The sequence below is a fragment of the Balaenoptera borealis genome, assembly GCF_965194805.1.
Source record: "Balaenoptera borealis genome assembly, chromosome: 7".
NCBI lineage: Eukaryota > Metazoa > Chordata > Mammalia > Artiodactyla > Balaenopteridae > Balaenoptera > Balaenoptera borealis.
In genome coordinates, this window is record NC_138864.1 from 78,157,433 (window position 1) to 78,178,555 (window position 21,123).

A 21,123-nucleotide genomic window follows, 5' to 3' on the forward strand; every position below is an offset into this window, starting at 1 on the left:
AATTGCTTGATATACAAAACCCCACATATTTGCTGTCAGAAGTGTTGTGAATAGAGTAAAAGAATGTGTTTTTAAAATTTTACCACCCAACTCTCCTATAACCCTCCACTGGCACTTTCAATCTCCCTTCTCTGCTATTGCTTTTCTCCATAGACCTCATTATTCTAAGTATTGGGAGTATAATGGTGAACCAAACATACATCCTTGCTCTCATGGAGCTTACACTTATGAAATGTTAGAGACACCAAGCAAATAATAATACATATGACTATAAACCTAATTAGACAATGACAGCTATGAAAGGATCTTTAAAAGGAAAATTTAAGTTTAGGGAACCACACAATGAGGCAAGGTGGAGAGAAACCTATTCTAGATTCAGGGATTAGGAAGAAATGACAAGCAGAGTAAAACATGAAGGATAAGTGGGAGTTGGCCAGCAAAGAGTCAAGGGAAAGGAGAGTGTTCCAGGCAGAGAAAGCATATGCAAGGGCCCTTGGGCAGGAATTAGTTTGGCATATTAAGGACCCTCAAATTGTGATTCACGTAAAATACTTAAGTTCTAAATCAAAGAGAGATTTCTCTTTCTATAGAGAGCCTGAGTAAATATTTTTGATTTTGTGGGCCCGAATTGCAATCTCTGTAGTACAGTCTCTGTCGTAACTTCTCAATGTTGCCTTTGTAGCAGGAAAGTGGCCTCAGACAATATGTAAATTAATGGGCATGGCTGTGTTCTAGGAAAACTTTGTTGGTGGCAGGGCTCAAACGCTGTAGTTTGCCAATCCCTGTTCTTAATTATAACAGACTCCTTTAGAACTCAGTTATAAACCTCAGTTTCATAAAAATATTTATTCTGATCAAGACATATTTATTAGGGATCTATTTAGTGCTAGGTATCATACTAGGGATACAGAAGTAAATTAAAAATGTGTTGTCCTTTCTCTTACAGAGTTAGCAGTTATTAACAAATATCAATAAAATAACTAGATAATACATCAAAATTCAACTGAAACTAAGGGCAGTTAATGAGAAGTTCAGGGTCCTCTGAGAACTTATAACAGGGGATCTAATCCAGCCCGGAGGACTAGGAAAATCTGAAGTGACATTTCAAGGTAAAACTAGAAGGATGTGTAAGTCTTGGCCAGGTAAAAAGTTGAGAGAGAGAATATCTCAGAGAGAGAACATAGCACATTGAAAACCCAAGTGGGAAAGGTTATTGAAAGGTTATTTAAGGAGCAGAAAGAAAGCCAAAGGACAGGAATGTAGGGAATGAAGGAGAAAATTAAGTTAGATAAACCGGGGCTTCCCTGGTGGCGCAGTGGTTAAGAATCCGCCTGCCAATGCAGGGGACACGGGTTAGAGCCCTGGTCCGGGAAGATCCTACATGCCGCGGAGCAACTAAGCCCGTGCGCCACGACTACTGAGCCTGCGCTTTAGAGCCCACGAGCCACAACTACTTGCCGCAGACCGGCTGCAGAAAGCTAGAAGTTCCTGGCGGTGAGGGGTAAGGAACTGAAAAGCACCAGTATGGGGTCAGAAGGGCCAAGACAACTGATGGTTGCAAGGCTAGTTTATTCAAAGAGCATGAATGTATATATAGGTTTAGTACGGAACGAATACCAGACAACAAATCAGCAAACCTTGTATTTCCACATAATTCTGTCGCCACTATCTATGCGCCATTATCTATGCGCCATTATCTATGCATCACTATCTATGCATCACTATCTATGCGTCAGCATGCCTTATGGGCCATTCTTTGGAGATACAGACTTCCCCCTCAGGGCAGCACGTCCTTCTTCTGGGGAACAACCAGGGGCTCTTAGATCCAGAGCAGGCACCTGGAACGAAACTGGCCGCAAGCCATTTTCCTTTTTTACGCTCAATACCGCAGCGTCAGGAGTGCATACCAAGAAAGAGACAAGCAGTTCTCCGCAAAGCAGAAAGCTGAATAAGCTTACAGCTTGGGGGCCACCACATTTCCCCCTTTTTTTATTATTTTTTAAAGCTTGATAATGTAGTTTTAAGCCATGAACATCCTGACGCAAGACAGCGAAGCGCCCCATTACAAATCTAACAATACAAGGTAATAAACCGATCACCAATAAAAGTAGTACACCAATTGATATCAGGCCTGAGAGCCCTCCATGAATCCATTGTATCGGATTTAGCCCTTGTAGTTGATCTAATAATCCTTGAATCAAATTCTGGGGTCCATCTTCGTCCAGGTGGGCCTCTTGAATAGCTTGTATTTCGGCATTTAACTTTTGAATATCAAGGCTAATGTGTCCATCAGTCCATACACTTAATATATGCATTTTTACTTTTTCCCAATCCCATTGTGAATCATTATATAAATGTTGAGTTACACAAATCCAGGTATATTTGGCATGACAAATCAAACGCATTTTTAATTTTAAAGCCATAACTTGATCCCCTATTCCTATTAGAACATTTTTTAATTCATCTACTTCCGTTTTTAGTTGGGTATCAATATGACTTTGTAGGGCTAATGCTACACTAGTATTTTTAGATAACTGATTAACATAATGAGCCTGGTGAATAGTTTGTGAAAGAGCAATCCCAGCAGTGGCCGCAGTAGCAGTTAAAGCTGCTAAGGCTAGGATTGCACATATTAGAACACCTATAAATCTCTTTGGTCGTTTTAATGCTTCAGTCAATTCCAGCCAGGCTTGCATGCCAGTGTTATGATACCATGGTTCAGACAAATTAACAGGTAACATTATATAAGAAGGTTGCTTCATAATCATAACAGATGCAGATCCTTTAACGGGCAAAACACAACTACTAAAGATACAATTAACACAAGTAATATTATAACCTATAGGATTCATAGTGTTTTCTACAATTAAATCTCCAATCAATAAAGCATAAGGAGGAGCGACGCAAGTAATCACCGGTCTATAAGAAAAGGATAAGGCAAGTTTCCAGAATTCCCATTGCTTGTAAAAAACAAGGCTGTTATTATTAACGGGGACAGAAGAAACTAGTATGGTGCCATTATCATAATCTAAAGTACACCAGACAGAGGCTTTAGTCCATGTATCATTACAAACAGGAAAATCAAACTGCGGGAATTCAGAAGCCATAAAAGCAGGAAATTGTAGTCCTGTGACAGTCTTTACGACCGTAATTTGATGTCCAGCTAATAACGTCCCTTGATTACCTATGGTAGTTTCAATACACAAATAATGTCCAGTATCTTCAATTCTCAAGCGATATATGCATAGAGAATGATCCAACGAAGTATTAGAAGCAAGCTTAGTTACTCTAGCATTCATGTGAATGGGAACGTTATCCTTATACCAAAATACAAAGGTGGATAAATCTTCTCGTCTAGGAACAGTCAAGTAATTTGATTTCGATCTCCCCTCGCCTCCCTGACAAGTTGTCTCCTACTCCGTCGCCGCATTCTTCTCGTCCAGCGGGGGAACCGGTTGGGGTGTGCTGTGGTCGATTGCGAGAGCCTCAGGCGACGCATTCTTCGAGTCAGGGTGTTTATTGGTGATGGCATGATAATGTCGAACCAAGCGCTCCGGGAGCCACCGCGGAGAGTCTGCCTCCCTAGGGAAAACACAAACATGGCCTCGGCCCCATACTAAAACAGGGTCTGGTCCATGCCAAAGGTTAGTCATGGGATCTTTCCATTTAACAAGCGCTTTTTCAGGAGGGGTTCCAGAAAGACCTGTAAACAATCGTTCATAAGGCGTGTGACTAAATGCATCTAAAGTTAAAAAATTTAAAATAAATAAAGCATGATTAAGCATAATCTGAGGAGATCTATCATATTCCCCCTTTTTTATTTTTTGTAATGTAATTTTTAATTATTGGTTGGCACGTTCTACAATACCTTGACCCTGAGGATTGTAGGGAATGCCTGTTTTATGTGAAATATGGAAAGTTGCACAAAAATTGGCAAAAGCTTTACTCGTATATCCTGGAGCATTATCTGTTTTTAAAGCTTTAGGAATTCCCATAGATGCAAAACAATGAAATAAATGAGTAATTACATATTTAGTAGATTCCCCAGCCAAAGGCGTAGCACATATAAAATTAGAGTAAGTATCAACAGTTACATGAACAAATTGTAATTTACCAAAAGAGGGAATATGAGTAACATCCATTTGCCAAAGATGATGAGGGAGTAAACCCCGAGGATTGACTCCAAATTGTGGAACAGGAAGGTGGGGTAAACATTTAGAGCAGGACTTAACAATGTATCGGGCTGTTTCTCTAGAAATAGAGAATTGTTTTTGAAGCATAGCAGCAGATTGATGATGTAAATTATGTGATTGAGTAGCAAGATCCTGAGGTTGAGATAAACTTAAGCCTATAATCTTTGTATTTTCGTCAGCCAATTGATTTCCCAAAGACAATGGGCCAGGGAGACCTGAATGGGCTCGAATATGTAATATGGCTACAGGAAACTCATGCTGACGAATAATCTTTTGTAGTTGAAAGAAAGTCTGAAACAATTGAGAATCAACAGTATTGCCAATTATAGCAGTTTCTATGTTACGCAAAATAGTAACCAAATAATGGCTATCTGTATAGAGATTAAAAGAACAATGTGAAAAGATTTGAAAAGCCAAGGAAATCGCATGTAATTCAACTCGTTGGGCAGAGGTATGATCTGTTTGTTCTTTATGAAGTAAGTCATCAGAAATAACCACAGCGATGCCATTGGCAGAACCATCAGTAAAAACATTTGGGGCATTGAGAATAGGAGTTGAACAGATAGTTTTAGGAAAAATAAATAGATGTTGAGTAGCAAAATGAAGGAGCTTATTAGAAGGATAATGATTATCAATAATTCCTGAATATCCAGCAAAAGCAAGAGCCCAAGAATCAGAGACAAATAATAGCCAAGAATATTGATAACTAGTATAAGGTATAATAATAGAATTTGGTTCATATCCTACCAACTGAATATTTCTTCTACGACCCAATTGAACAAGGGTTGCTATTAACTCATAATAAGGTGTAATGACTTTATTAGGCGTATTTTTCATATGAATCCATTCAAGAATTCCTGTTTCTTGCCATAATAAGGCGGTAGGGGTATGTGACGTAGCACAGATTATTAATAGTATAGGTAAAGAAGGCTCAATTCTAGTTAGCTGAGCAGATTGTATTGCTTTGTTTACAAGCTTGAGTGCTTGTTGAGCTTCAGAAGTTAAAATACGAGGGGAAGAAGGATCAGGACTTCCCTTTAGGATATTAAAAAGAGGCTGTAATTGACCCGTAGTTAATTTTAAAGAAGGTCGCAGCCAATTAATATCTCCTAATAACTTTTGAAAATCATTTAAAGTTTTAAGAACGTCAGTCCGTATCTCTATCTTCTGAGGTGTAATATTATAATTTGTGATATACTTACCAAGATATGAGAAAGGTGGGTTCATCTGTACTTTGTCAGCAGCAATGACTAGTCCTGATCGTGACAAATGACTTTGAAAGGAATTATAAGCCTTAAGTAAAATATGTTTATCAGAATAAGCAAGTAATAAGTCATCCATATAATGAATAAAATATATCTGAGGGAACTGTTTACGAACAGGGGCAATAACTTGAGCTACAAACTGTTGACATAAAGTAGGACTATTAGCCATACCCTGAGGCAGCATTTTCCATTGATAACGTTGCATAGGTTCTGTAAAATTTAAAGAGGGTAAGCTAAAAGCAAATCGCAACTTATCAGCCGGAAATAGAGGAATAGTAAAAAAGCAATCCTTAAGATCAATAATAATAATCATATAATTTTTAGGTATGGCTGCAGGAGAAGGCAAACCTGGTTGCAGAGCTCCCATAATTACCATAGTTTGATTAACAGCACGTAAATCTTGCAATAAACGATATTTTCCCGATTTTTTCTTTATAACAAATATAGGAGTATTCCAAGGGCTATTAGACTTTTCTAGTCTGCCCAAAGCAAGCTGTTCATTAATTATATTATGAGCCGCCATTAATTTCTCCTTAGAAAGGGGCCATTGGTCCACCCAGACAGGATTATCAGAAATCCAAGTTATAGGGTCAGCATGTGGTGGAGGAGAATCCAAGGCCCCTAGAAAAAACCCAAGCCTGTTTTATCCCGTTTATTATCAGTCTGTAAGGGTAATTTATTTCCCTGTTGATTTTTTCCCAAACCATTCCTAGGATCATAACCTTGATTTAACAATATATTAGTTACAGTAGGGTTGGGACTAAGCAATAGGATTCCCATTTGTTGTAATATATCTCTTCCCCAAAGGTTAACTGGCAGTCCGGGCAATACGTAGGGTTTGAATATTCCTTGATTACCTTCAGCATCCTGCCAATGTAGGTATTGCGAACTTTGTTGTGGAGAATTAGATTGGCCAATACCTTGCAACTGTGTAATGGTTTGGTGCACGGGCCAATTTTTTGGCCAATGTATAAACGAAATAACAGAAACATCAGCACCAGTATCTAATAACCCAGAAAAAGGCCTTCCATTTATTTTTAATACCAATTGTGGTCTTTCCCTACCAATTTGTTGAATCCAGTAAACTGCATCAGAGGAACCGAAAGCCCCAGTTCCTCTTTTGTTATGTTGTAAAATTTTTCCTTCTGGTATGAATGGAATTAATAGAAGCTGAGCTATTCGCATACCGGGTGTGATAAGAAAAGATCCTTTTGATGTTTGAACCATAACCTTTAATTCCCCTTCATAATCAGCATCAATCACCCCAGGAATAATAGTTAAGCCTTTCATAGACATACTACTTCTTCCAAGGATTATACCAACCGTTCCCTGGGGTAAAGGCCCAAAAGTTCCCGTAGGAAGGGCTTGGGGTCCCATATCCGAGGTTAATAAGAATTGGGTGGAGGCACAGAGGTCCAGTCCTGCACTATTTGGCGTGGCCCTTTGAAGGGAGGAGATTCCATTCCCTGAGGAACAAAGGTCTGAGCTGGAGGCGGTGGAGCAGGTTGTGAGGGGATTATTGACATTGCTCCAATTGTTTGATGGGGCCGGAGCAGGCCCCTCCGGAAGTTTCCCGACAAGGGAGTTCCATCTTTATGAGTCACTGATCGACATTCTTTAGCCCAATGCCGTCCTCTTTTGCATCGGGGACAAATTGTGGGAGGAGGAGATTTACCTTGAGGCACAGAACTTACGATAGGCATATTAAGAGTATCAACAGTACAATTTTTTGCAAAATGACCTGGCTTCCCACATTTAAAACAGTTTTTACTTTTAGCATTTGGGCCAAATCCTGCCTTAGTTAGGGCTGCAGCTATAGCTGCTCCCTGTAAGTAAGATGATCCAATATCAGAACAAACTCGAATATAATCCTCTAAATTTCCTTTCCTTTTCCATGGACGTATAGCTGCTTGACAAATATTATTAGCATTTTCGAAAGCCAATTGTTTGACGATAATTGCTCCAGAAGGACCATCAGAAATAATTCTATTAACAGCCTGTAATAATCTAGCCACAAAATCAGCATAAGATTCATCTGCCCCTTGCCTTATTTTAGCAAGGTCTTCAGTCCTAGTGGAGGCAGGTAAATGTTTCCATGCATGTAGAGCTATATGACTGATCTGAGCATAAGCCACAAAAGGGAAAGCTAATTGATCCTGTAATAACTGATGTTGTCCTTCCCCAATCAACATCTCATAATTTACTAGCACATTATGTGCAGTATTTCTTTCAGCTTGTTCAGCAGCCTTTTCATAATATTCTGATTTCCAAAGTAAATAGTCGCCACCAGTGAGACAAGCACGAGCAATAGATTTCCAGTCTGCTGGAGGCAATGCTTCTGTTGCAATAGTATCCAACATAGTAATAGTGAAAGGGGCTGTAGGCCCATATTGTGCACAGGCTGCTTTTAAATCTTTCAAAACCTTAAAGGAGAGAGGCTGATATTCCCGATTATTTTGTTGTGGATTTTGAGGATTGGGTCGTTCCACCACCGGGCAGCAGAATAAAGGATCCTCCCCTCTATTAAGAGCTCCCCGTACTGCTTGTTGTAAAGGACTAAGCTTAGGAGGGATAGGGACAGAGACATGTAATTGCTGTAACCGCGGAAGAATATTTTCATCAGGATATTTTTCAGCCTCATATTTGGCTTCTTCACCCACTAAATCAAAAGAAAAGTCATCATCATCAAGTGAATTAACACTTTTTATCCTCGGTGGCAACGGAGGAGCAGTAGCTACTGCAGCAACATGTTCTACAGATTTAGCTGTTAATTTTGGAACTGAATCATAAATTGGATTAAAACAATCTCTTATTAAATTCCACAAGCTAAAAATGGAAACTGAAACAGAAGATGGTCCATGAGCTTCATGATATTTAGATAATTCATCTCCTACACGAGTCCAAATTGCTAAGTCCACTGATCCTCCTTCAGGGAACCAAGGACAAGCATCATATACTAATTGCAAAAATTCCAGAAGTTGTGAGGTAGTTACCTTAGTTCCACGGGCTTTTAACATTGAAAGCAAAACCTGAGCAAATAAATCACGCTCCTTAGAGCCCTTTTGTCCCATATTATTTTACTTCTGACTCTTTCTCGAGTTACCGTCCTAAAAACGAAATTATTTCTTGTGGCCACACTATCTCACTCGAGAGTTCTACTTACCTGAAATCTTCCGAAATGCCTCACGCACTCAGGTCCCTGTTCGGGCGCCACTTGCCGCAGACCGGCTGCAGAAAGCTAGAAGTTCCTGGCGGTGAGGGGTAAGGAACTGAAAAGCACCAGTATGGGGTCAGAAGGGCCAAGACAACTGATGGTTGCAAGGCTAGTTTATTCAAAGAGCATGAATGTATATATAGGTTTAGTACGGAACGAATACCAGACAACAAATCAGCAAACCTTGTATTTCCACATAATTCTGTCGCCACTATCTATGCGCCATTATCTATGCGCCATTATCTATGCATCACTATCTATGCATCACTATCTATGCGTCAGCATGCCTTATGGGCCATTCTTTGGAGATACAGACTTCCCCCTCAGGGCAGCACGTCCTTCTTCTGGGGAACAACCAGGGGCTCTTAGATCCAGAGCAGGCACCTGGAACGAAACTGGCCGCAAGCCATTTTCCTTTTTTACGCTCAATACCGCAGCGTCAGGAGTGCATACCAAGAAAGAGACAAGCAGTTCTCCGCAAAGCAGAAAGCTGAATAAGCTTACAGCTTGGGGGCCACCACAACTACTGAAGCCTGTGAGCCTAGAGCCCGTGTTCTGCAACAAGAGAGGCCACCGCAATGAGAAGCCCACACACCACAACGAAGAGTAGCCCCCGGCTCACCGCAACTAGAGAAAGCCCGTATGCAACAACGAAGACCCAACACAGCCAAAAATAAATAAATAAATTTTTTTTAAAAAGTTAGATAAACCTAGGAGGTAGGTAAGGCTCAAAATATGTGAGCCTTGCTTTTCAATTTAAGGATTCTGAAAATATTTTGGACTTCATGTGGAATTTAGGAATTAGAAAACTAGGAATTTATGTTAATGGAAGCTCTATTTTAGATAATCTAAACTTGAGGCTTGATCAAGATTTTCTGAGTTGGACATATAGCCCTGGACTCCAGATATGAGCCCTTAGCTGGAGGTAGAGATTTCAGACTCATTAGCCATGGGAATAGATGAGTTTTCTTGTTTAGTGTATGCAGAATGGAAGGGTTAAGGCTGGGGCTTGGGGTACAGAAGGAAAAGTTAGCAAAGGAGACTGTGGCCAGTTCAGAGAGCAAGGAAGTAACCCAGAGGAGACCAGTGAAGGCAACAGTGAAGGTAAGTCAGATAACTAGTAAAGGTCCTTGCAGCTTGCAATTAGGAGGGTCTTACTGATGGCAGTTTCAGTGGGTAGATTCAGACAGAACCTATATTGCTGTGGTTTCATGACCAAACCAGAGGTGACGAAGAGACCATGAGCAGAAACATCTTTTTTTCCAAAGCCTTACTATGAGACTTCCACTTCTGGTTAAGAAATAAAAAGAGGAACTGGATTTGCCCTCCCATTTGAAACAACTGAAACACCAGACAAAAATACCTGAAACAACACCCGAAACCTTCGACATCGGGCAGCAAAGGACAGTGATCTCTTAGAGATGGGAAACAATTGAGGGGAGCCCTACAATTGTCTCAGCCCACTGCCTGAAGAAATTATCCAGGTTGCAGTGCAGAGGGAGGAATTGAAACAGCTGAAGTTCATGCATAGAGCACCAGATAAGAGAGAGAACACTCGGGATCTTCAGAGTGTCCAGCTAAAATACTTAGTGGACTGCTGATTAGATCGTGCACATGAAGAACCCACCTGAGACCAGGAAAAGAACTGCACAAAAGGATGAGAGGAAATAGTGTCCAGTGCTCACAAACAGCTGATAGTTCCAACAGCCAGAGGGGAAAACTTCACAATTCAGGGGGCATCAGCTATCAGTTAAAGTAAGAAGAAGGTGCTTGCCTCAGAGTGGGGAAAATTAAATCCAGACTAAAGCCACCTCTGGGCCCACCTTAAAAATCTTAGATGCAAGACCGGAATGGATCAAACTACTCCCAACTTTTTAAACTGTGTCCCAGGACAAAGCTCAAAAATAGTTTTAGGACTACAGAAACATCCAACAGACAACAAGGTAAAATTTACGATGCCTGACATCCTTTCCAAAATTATCAGGCAGACAAAGAAGGAAAATGCAAGCCATAATGAGGTGAAAATCAATCAATCCAAAGTAGCACAGAAATGACACCGATGATAAAAGTAGTAGACAAATTATTATTAATGCATATTCAAGAAGTCAGAGAAAAGATTGGACACGTTAAGACATGAAAGAAATAAAAAGGATCCAAATTGAAATTCTAGAGATAAAAGCTATATGGTCTTTGCAGTGATTAGACATTGCAGAGGAAAAGATTAGTCAACTTGAAGACATAGCAGTAGAAAGTATCCAGTAAACACACACACAGGAAAAAAGAACAAAACATATAAAAACAAACAGACCATCAGTGAACTGTGGGACAAAATACATCTACCATACGACCTAGCCATTCTGCCCCTAAGTATTTCCGCAAGAGAAATAAAAGCATATGTCCATACAAAGATTTGTAACATGTTTATAGAAAATTTATTTGTAATAGTCCAAACTGGAAACAACCCAAAGTCCATGAACAGTTGAATAGATTTTTAAGTTTAAAATATATCCATATAATGAAATACTACTGAGTAATTAAAAAATGAATTATTGATACATGCAATGACATAGGTGGATCTGAAAATAATAATAATGAAAGAAGGCAGACAAAAGAGTACATACCATGGAATTGCATTATGACACAATTCCAGTAAATGCAAACAAATTTATAATGACAGGAGGCAGATCAATGTAGGAGGGGAGTAGGGAGAAGCAGGAGGGAGGAATTACAAAGGAACATGAGGAAATTGATTGCGGTGATGACTTCACTGTGGTGTTATTTGTGTAAGAATATACCCAATGGAATATTCTAAACATTTGTAACCTAGTATATCTTAATTGTATCTCAACAAAGCTGCTAAGAATAAACATATAAATACACGATTTTTGAAACAAAACCGTTCAGCTGCTAGAAGTGCCTCTCTTCTTATCAAGAATGGAATCAGAGTTAGAAAGTGTTCTGCTCTAACTTTACCAAAGGCTCTTTCACATAAGCATCCCTGAGCAAAGCTGAGAGCCTGGTATTGTGTTCCTGGTATATGTCGGGGTGATGGGGAAAGAGGCAGTCACCCAAGTGAAAGGGGTGTTGGTCTTCAAAATTGCTAACACAGAGACATACACACACACACACACACACACACACACACACACACTCAGGATTTGCTGCACAGTAATTGATATTTAATTCAACGCTGTCAAAACAGCACAAAAACAAAATGTCAGTTTAACAGACTCACTTGTCATTTTAGCATTAAAATAACGTGTAACTTAACGTTTTAATTCCCTAACATGCCTTTTATTCAGAAAGATTCAGACTTCTAGAAGCATTCATTCAGGGAACTTCAAGACCTAGTCCACTACATGAAATTCTGATCCTGTAAAAAGAGTTTATGCATCTTTCATATTCATTCTACAGGTTCAGTGGGATGTGCAAATTAATGGTGATTGTTTTTTTACCTGTTTCATTTCGATCAGAGCCCGCATTCTCAATCAACGTTAATTGAACCTATTTGGGACTATGCAACGGCCAGCAGATAAAAGAGAAATTGCTGTTAATTTAACTACCCGGTCGCTTTGGACCAATATTTTGCGTTCGCGCTTTAAGGGGTCTCTCCGAGCTTCAAACTATGCTCTTTTTCAGCAAACCCAGAAAGTGTCCCCCCTCTGAGGAGTTTTCAGTCGCTACACTCTTTCGGGTACCGCCCGGACGCCCAGCGTTTGGGCGAGTTCTTGGGGAGGGCTGACCTCCACGAAAAACAAGCTGGGAAAAGGGGCGAAGCCACAGAAACCTATTCGCAGCCCCTGGGAGAAGCGGGGAGTTGGGACCCTCTAGTTCTGGACTTTGGGCTGGCTCCCTGACCTGCTTTAAGCGCAGGAATATCCGGGCGCCGAGTAGTCTCGCCCGAAAGCGCGCTGGAGCAGTGTCCGCGCCCTTGCCGCACGGATCCCGGAGAGGCTTCACCAAGTAGAGGATTCGGGTACCCCCAACCCTGGCGCCCAGCTCGTTGGTAGTCCCGGTGACAGGTGACAAAGATGATCTGGGCTGCTTCTATCTCTGGCAGGAATAGATGGGGCGTGAAGGACGGCGAGGTTTGGCCGCCGCGGGAGGGCAGGAACTTTGGCGTGGTCCAGCGCCCTCGGAGCGCGCTGCCTCGCTAGCATCCTGCTAGCTCCCCCTTCCCGCGGCAGGGCCTGGCGCGGGCGAGTCCGTGTGTGGGTGGCTCCCGGAGCCGATCTCGCCCGGCAGCGGCTCTAGCCCCCTCCCCCCTCCCCCGCCAACGCGGGTGGGATGCGGCGGGGTGGGAGTCACCGAACGTGATTGCCTGAGGCCCCTCCTGCCGGGGCGAGGGAACGCCATAAAAGCCCCGTTGCGACCTGCTCCGGACACCCCATCCGCCGGCTCTCAGCCCCCGGAGAGGCGAGCCGGACTGCACAGCGCTCGCAGCCCAGCCACGCCCGCTCGCCAGCACGCCAGCCACCGTGAGTGCCACGACCCTCTTGCTTGGCGGGAGCGAAGGGAGTGCGGGCGCCTGTGAACTTGCCCGGGGCGCCGTCTCACCTTCTTCAGATCCCAGGGGTGCTGGGAGGGTCGTGCCCCGCTCCCCAACCCCTACGCGCCGGGCTCTCGGCGCTCCGGCGCGCGCCAGCCGCTCTCGGCGGCTAAATTCCACTTGCTCCTTCCTGCCCCCTCTGATGGTACATCTGCCCTCTCCCCGACCCTCCTGGCTGGGTCGTCCCTCTGGGTTATCTTTAGGCGGATAAAGAGGGAGAACACGACCGCATCCCAGAGCAGCTGGCAGTTTCCTCGAGGGTCGCCGCCTGGAGGGAGTTTTCCCAGGCAGCGCTCCCAGAATGAGGGCTCCCCGGAGCTTGGAAGACGCGCTCCCTGCCGCCTCTCGGGATCCTTGGGATCCGATCTGAGACTGACTGGCCCGGGAGCAGTTCTCTCCCCTCTCCTCCCCGCCCCACCCCCCCGCAGTTGCCACCCTGAAGTACTCTCAGCCATCAAAAGTAGAGAAGAAGGAACTTCTTTGCTCTAACAGGGGCTTTGGGGAAGAGGGTGGGAAAGGGGTAAGTCCTCCACGCAGCGGCAGGAACTTCTAATCTGTTTTTTAAAGTGTTTTACGCTGGCGCCGGCGCCTCCCCCAACTCTGCGTCTCTCACCGCGGGATCTTCGGCTCTGCTACTGGACCAAAGTTGCTCAGAATTTTCGGGCGGAGCAGCGGGGCAGGGCCAGAGCAGATCTGGACCTAAATCCGCAGGGTCGTGCCCGCCACGCTCCGCTTCCCTCTGCGTGCCTGGGTCGAGCGCGGACTGGGGGTGGAGGTGGGGTAGGGGTGGTAGCAGCGGGATGGGCGCGGGGGCCAGAGGAAGGAGGTGCGGAGTGTGTATCCTCTGAACCCCTCAAGCCCCCTCCGCTGCCCCTTCGGTGTCCGCAGATGCTGCGTAGTAAGCAACTGGGGCTGTCCGGACTGACCCTCGCCCTGTCCCTGCTCGTGTGCCTGGGCGCTCTGGCCGAGGCGTACCCTTCCAAGCCCGACAACCCCGGAGAGGACGCGCCGGCGGAGGACTTGGCCAGATACTACTCGGCGCTGCGACACTACATCAATCTCATCACCAGGCAAAGGTAGGTGGGCTACGTGGGAGCGACGACTCCGGGACCAACCCGCTTTCACACCCGGAGATCGTGGGGATCTCAGAAGACAGGTACCTTTTCTTTTTCTTCTTTGTATCCCGGGGCAGGACAGTATCGGGCACATACTCAGCTATCAGTAAGTATCAGGGCACTGAGTACATTCCCTCTGCAACTACAATCACAAAATCCTGATCCCCAGACTCGGGTTCCCCAGGCTGGGTGGCTGGCCATCTCCTCTCACCCATTCCCTTATCTTTTTTGTTCTTAGAGCAGTTGGGGGTTCTGTTTGGAAACCTGGATAGGAAAGTACCCCGTGAAAGGGGTCAGGAGGTCGCCGGGGAGGTGCTATAGGGAGAAGGGCGAGCAGGGTATCTAGAAAAACAACAGCACAAACTAAGGAGGAAACAGCTGGGTCGCCAAAGACATTGCCAGATTTTCCAGCCTGCCCAGACCGAAGTGAATGACGGTATTTAGGAAAAGACAAATAGAACTACTTTTTTCCCCTCCTGTACAGTGTTTTATTGCAGTCTCAGCCCCTCACTTGACAATTCTGCTCCTAATAAGTAGATATTTAGCAAGAAAATAGTTGATCTAACATGGCGAGACTTTTCCCATTTCATAGCAGGTGAGTTCTGAAAAGGAAATGCCCACTTGGTGCTTTTTTAAGGAGAAACTTACAGTGGTGTACTCACTCTAGGGTGAATCCAGGGATTACATGTAATCTGAGAAATTGTCGTCTTTATTCTGAACCCCCAGAAAGCTAAGATGAAAGGCCATATTTCACTCTCAACATCAAATCTTAAGCAAAAAATCAAATCCAAACTATTTTACAAATAACATAGGATTAAAATTTGTTTCCAAAATTGGTTCATGTTAGTTTTGAATCATTCAATATCTTATTTTAATTACTGAGACCAAATGACCTTAATAAGCTAAAAACAATGAGCTCTTTACAAGCATTAATGTTATTTAACATATTTAAATTATGTTTTGTAAAGTATTGTTTTTTGTTTGTTATTTTACTATATTTCAGGGAATAGTTGGAAAGGATCCAAAGTGGGGAGAATTTATATTTCTTAATTTTTAACATTTTTTCTGTTTCATCAGAAAGCTGTTTCATCCTGAAAATCTTTTTTTAAAGTACCAATATATATAGAATCAGAAATACATGAAAGTGCCAGAATAGTATTGGTTTATGATCCCTGAAGTCAGATAATTTTCATTAGTGAGAAGCAAGAATGTCTTATATCTTAATAGACTTTTCAGAAAGTTAATTGCTTCAAATTCTTGCTTATGCCATCATACAGACCAGAGAAAAGAACTTTTACAAATTGTTTTTTTTCTTCTAGGAAAGCCTTTATTAGTTATTTAGTCTGATAATTATAGCATACAGTAAAACTTATTTTTCAAAGATGATTGCTGTAAACCTTTACTATTGTATAAAGGTTTAGTATTTCAACATGTTTTCCTAGGCATTATTTTGTTCAGTCTTTACCACAAAGCTTTGAAGTGAGTATAATTATCTCCATTTTACAGATCATGAAACTAAGAACATTTCATGAAAACTTTTTTTTAGGGATGATTAAATTGGAGCCCTCCTATTGATCTTTGGATGTTGTCACCACTATCAGCATTCAATGTGATCTTCAACACCCTTGATGAGGAGAAAATAAGGGAAAGGGATGAGATTCAGGTTAGGTGGGAAGGAGTTGGTCCTGAAGCAGTTTTCTGTCTCATCTTCATATAAGTTCCATCTTAGAAACACTCAGAGGCTTATAATCTGCACCCATCACCTCCATTCTGTACTCTCATCATCTTCCCACCACACACATCCACTCATACGCACATGTTTGTATTTTTGAAAATTACATTTGTGAACATACGTTTTAATTTGGCATAAATGGTACTGTGATATCATTCTCTTTCCTCCCCTTTTCTACTCAGTTCATGTTCTAAAGCTATATGCTCCTGGTTCATTGCTTCCATAGGTGACATCATTTATTCTAGAGCATTGATCTACCACATTTTATTTATACAGTCTCCTAGGTCAGTGATTCTCAACTAGGGCTGACTTTACGCTCCCCAAGACACTGGGCAATGTCTGGAGACATTTTCGTTTGTCATAGTGATGGGGTGGGAAGGTGCTACTGGCATCTAGTGGGTAGAGGCCAGGGAAGCTGCTAAACATCCTACAATGCCTAGGACAGCCCCTGACAACAAAGACTTATCCCGCTCAAAATGTCCACAGTGCCAAGATTGAGAAACTCAGCCCTAGACTAGAGTTTCTCCCTCTTGGTCTCTCATTGTTATCACCTGGGAGCTTTTAAAATATACTGATGCTGGGCTGTAACAGCAGCATCAGTATATTTAATGAACTCGTGAATTAAATCAGAATCTCCCCCGGGGGTGGGGGGCATGGGGCAGGGCTTTACAGTGATTTTAAAAGCTCCCCTGGTGACTCTAATATGCCGCCAGGTTTAAGAATCTTTTCCCTGGAGATGCCATCTTTGAAATTTAAAGCATTGTGGAGAAGAAGGATAATCCAGAATTAATTAGAGATGGAAGAACAGTCATCAGTGCTGCTCTGGGTACCACTTTCTGACTGTGTAAATTCTGCTGTTACAGACTTAGGTTCTCTAATGGTAAATTGGAGAAAATATTCGCCATTTCTTTAATTCACTGGAGTATGATGAAGATAAATGAGTTAAGGTTGCCCAAGAGTTTTAGCATTAGTAAAATCAACTGATGGACAGAATAAATACATATAAGCAGCGGCCTGCAGTCTGATACTACAACTCCAGAAAATCTTTGAGGAAATCTTACAAATGATGGAGGCAGGGGAGATGGCTTTGTCTTTGCCTCCCTTGAGTTCCAGCAAAGGAGCAATAATAGGAAATCTTTCCCCAGAATTTAGATTTAATTGTGCTCAGTAGGTAGTTAGCATATATCCTCCGTCAGCTTTGTTCAGCTGTTTTATCTGTCAGCTAATCAATCCACGCCAGGCTTATTTTTCATTTGTGGAAAAGAGCGGCTGCTGATGTCCAATGCCCTTTCTGAGAAAGGGAAAAATTGACTCCTCAAAAAATACAACTTGGTGTAGATTTGTCAGATCCTTTAACAGTGAGAGAGAGAGACAGACAGACAGACTAGTGCCCTCACTTACCTGGAGCCAGCAGCATATACTACCCTGACAGGAAAACATAACCTTGAATTCATGTATTGTCCTATCCATATCCTGCTGTGGGAGAAAAGAGACCAAGAACATTTCCATGGACCAGAAGGATTCCTTCATATTTTCAGGGCAGATTAAAATCACAGCATGAGAGAAGGCTTTTAGCTTTAGGCACCCCAAATAAATATGGACTCAGGATCTGTTGACAGCTGTGAGAATGGGTACATTTCAACAGCAGTAATGTGCATTCTTGTGTATCGCTCTGTCACTTTCAAAGCATTGTGACTTACATTGGATATTCATCAAGACTCTAATCTAAGCAGGAGTTATGATTTTATTTTTACAAATGGGAGAGCTGAGATTCAAAGACACAGGTGAGTCTAGAACTTCAGTCTGATGAGTTTTTCATAGACCTGTTTCTGAAATATCATCTGGTCTCTTTGTTAAGATTTAAACTGATGTATATCACCAGAACTGTAAGCCAATTAGCTAATTATGGAAACATTTAAAATCATACTTCGATGTATTTTCATTTATTTCCTGTCACCTAGTTATAAAACTATACATATGTATTGTTTGTGATAATATAAAAAGGCAAGAATTTGACTAGGAATTTTGGTTGGGTTATATAATCTGCTAAGTTATCTATTAAGTATTTAAGCAAAATTTAAATATATATATAATTTGAAATCATATTTATGATGTTTCTGTATCATGTATGTTTCATTCACCTAGATTACTCATTAGCGGATGATCAACTGAAAATAACTTTTATATTTAATACCACAAATCTTTTCTTTTCCTAAAGGTTTTTATGGTTCCTCCAAACTTGCTTTAAAGGACTTTTACTCTCCCCCACCCTGCTTTTTTTTTAGATACGGAAAACGATCTAGCCCTGAGACACTGATTTCAGACCTCTTGATGAGAGAAAGCACGGAAAATGTTCCCAGAACTAGGTATGAAAACGCTTGTGTGGGGACATCATTGCAGAGTTCAGGTACCCAGGAGAGGGAAATCAGAGAGGGCTGCTGGGAGGAGGTGTTTGGAATGGGGTCTTCTAGACCAGGTAGGATTTGGACAGAAAGAAGGGTGGGGAACAGAGCAGGGAGGACCTTTCTCTTCACACACTCATTTGCAAATCTCTAAACTGCTGTGGGGTAATATTTTCTGGCTCAAATTATTTGATGCTCCTTTGAAATTTTAAATATGAGTGACTTTAACCTCAGAAATTACTCTATAGAGAATTTCTCACTGGCTTAGATTGTGGAAGCATAGGGTAAGCAGCCCATCTCTACATTGAAATGACCAACTCTCCATCTTTGGCTGAGGTCATCTTTAGTTGTTATACCCTACGTGGAGGATCTACACATCCTAGGAAATTCCCCTTCTGGTTCTCACTCCAGTCTTCCTGGTTTTACACGAAGCTGTAGATAAATCGAGGGGTACTCCTGCTTACTTTTTGACATATTTTAGTTCAACTGATGTCACATCATAATTTATCACATTCAATGAATGAACAAGAATGACATTATTCTTAGGGCTTGTCTGGAGCCTTGGGGCTTTTTTGGAGTGTGGACCTGCCTTAGGAAGGGTGCCCTCTAACTTCTAGGTGTCAAACATTGGGCTGGGGTCCTCCTGAGCGAAGACTGTGAGTGAAAAGATGCCTGGTCCTCCTCCGTTTCCATAACTGGCTCTCCTGTCCCAGGCCCCCTGCCCCTACCCCCCAGTAAGATCACATGGCATATGGTTTATCCAATTCTGTGCTAGCTAGTCCGCCTTAAACCCAGAGCTCTACAACATCAAGAACCAAGTTCCCCAGAAGAGGTCACTAGAACACTTGCTCAGCGCATGTGACTGGCTTGTCACTTTTCATTGGGTTCTCCCTAGAGGATGAGCCAGTGACCCTCTGAGCCACCCGCCTCCCCTCCCACCCTCCCTCTGTTCTCTTGTGAAATGGCCAGCCAGGGTGAAGGTGCAAGTGTAGAGTTGTCAGGTTTGTTCTCTCTGAAGGAAACAACAATTTGGACTGAAATAAAACTCCAGTGCTCTTGTCCCTGGCTGTACCAGCCAAGACTTGAACGTCAAATGCAAGGGAAGCAGGTGGAACACTCATAAGGGTGGTTTTTAAATACTAAGCAATACATACTTTTTAATGTTTCATTGATAGGCATATGATGTTTGCCACCATAAAAAGTTTAGGATACGCTATATCTACTTAGGGTTAGAAATATAATCATCCAGACCGATTTACAGTCTTGCTGCTGCTGTTTGTTTTGTGGCCATGCATCACACGGTTGGTGCATGAAATAGTTAATTGTACTCTGATTGACAGCCTCAATCATGTGCACTTAGAAGGAGACAGAACCTGACAGCCTTGAAGTTGCCTGTGAATGCTATTTTATTTAAAAGGGTTCTTTATAGTCTAATAGATAACACCTTACTACATAAAAAGCTGTGCAGGAAAACACAGGAAGCATATTCAGAGTTGAATAACAGTAAGGTTTTTTTTACAGTTTCATGTGATTCCTGTAGTTTTGATCTTCAGAAATATTGAACCCTTTCTTCGGCTTCTTTGATAAATACAGAACCTTTTAAATACTCCCTCTGAGATTTGCCTGAGACTCCCGTTAACATGAGTGAAAGCTACTCAGCTGGGTCTCTGTACATTATGCCACTGTCTCCCACTCTGATATTCTACATGGCCTCCTATTTAGAATGCCAACAGCAGACTTTTCAACAGTTTCTGATCATCTTTCAGTTCAGAACTGAATGTCTCACTCTCGCAAGGCTCCCAGGAAGTTGGGAAGCTTCTCTTACGCGCTTTGCTTCTTGTGTTTGACAGGCTGGAAGACCCTTCTATGTGGTGATGGGAAATGAAACTTGCTCTCCGGTCTTTGCCTATTTTTCAACCCCTATTTCATCCTGTAAAACTAGAGTCTGCCGGTCCTCCCAATGCATGCAGCCCCTTTGCTCACCTCTGCAGAATTTCCTTTTGTCAACATTGTATATATGTGCGTTTAAATAAAGTACCATGCATTCAAAAGTGTATGCTCCTCAATGCAAAATCTGCTGTTGCAGTAGTAAGAATTATTTGAAGTTATTCATTAAATCACAATCTCCCTCAAGTAGCAGATTCAAGGTTTGTTTCACCAATATTAAAACAGTGCCTATGGAAGATATAAAGATATGATTCCATATCCATTCTGTGTGGAAACACAGAGCAGGGCAATGCTAATTTCTAACAATTTACTGAACATTCTCCCCCATTCATATGGAATTCTTGCTAACGTTGTTAGCCTATGCTGTCAGCAGAAAGGACTGATGTCTAATAGAACTTTCTGCAAAATGTCCTGTATCTCCTCTGTTGAATACAGTAGTCACTAGGTACATGTGGCTTTTGAGCACTTGAATGTAGCGAGTGCAAATAATGAGCGGAGTTTTACATTTTAGTGTATCTTAAATAGCCATGTGTTTCCAGTGGCTACCATATCAGACAGCTCAGATCTACACATTTACTTAGGCCACCACTCTTAGAATTTGAGTCATAAACAGAAACACACTGAGTAGGATGATTATCTTTTCACACAACATGGGGTATGATAATTAATTTAGCTAAAGGTTATTAAACTTCCCCCTCTCCTTCAC

General features: G+C 42.2%; 2 protein-coding genes across 4 annotated transcripts in view; one reads left to right on the forward strand and one right to left on the reverse strand.

The window, feature by feature from the left end:
* Positions 1-1,698: 1,698 nt before the first annotated feature.
* LOC309631666 (endogenous retrovirus group K member 13-1 Env polyprotein-like) lies at positions 1,699-8,806 on the reverse strand. The gene is made up of 2 exons (XM_082398438.1): positions 8,622-8,806; positions 1,699-3,582 (listed from the first exon to the last, which is right to left on the reverse strand). The coding sequence occupies exon 2, from the start codon at positions 3,297-3,299 to the stop codon at positions 1,743-1,745; it is 1,557 nt and encodes a 518-aa protein (XP_082254564.1). The 5' UTR covers positions 3,300-3,582; positions 8,622-8,806; the 3' UTR covers positions 1,699-1,742.
* Positions 8,807-9,195: 389 nt separating this feature from the next.
* NPY (neuropeptide Y) overlaps positions 9,196-21,123 on the forward strand; it is a 28,782-nt gene continuing 16,854 nt past the window's right edge. The window contains exons 1-4 of one of the 3 annotated variants that reach the window (XM_082398698.1): positions 9,204-13,150; positions 14,110-14,297; positions 18,354-18,434; positions 20,321-20,524. In XM_082398698.1, the coding sequence (XP_082254824.1) occupies positions 14,110-14,297; positions 18,354-18,434; positions 20,321-20,345 (294 nt within the window). In that variant the 5' untranslated portion in view covers positions 9,204-13,150 and the 3' untranslated portion in view covers positions 20,346-20,524. Of the gene's footprint in view, positions 13,151-13,528; positions 13,742-14,109; positions 14,298-18,353; positions 18,435-20,320; positions 20,525-21,123 lie in introns of those variants that run through there. The other 2 variants (XM_082398699.1, XM_082398700.1) reach the window with 2 other exon arrangements.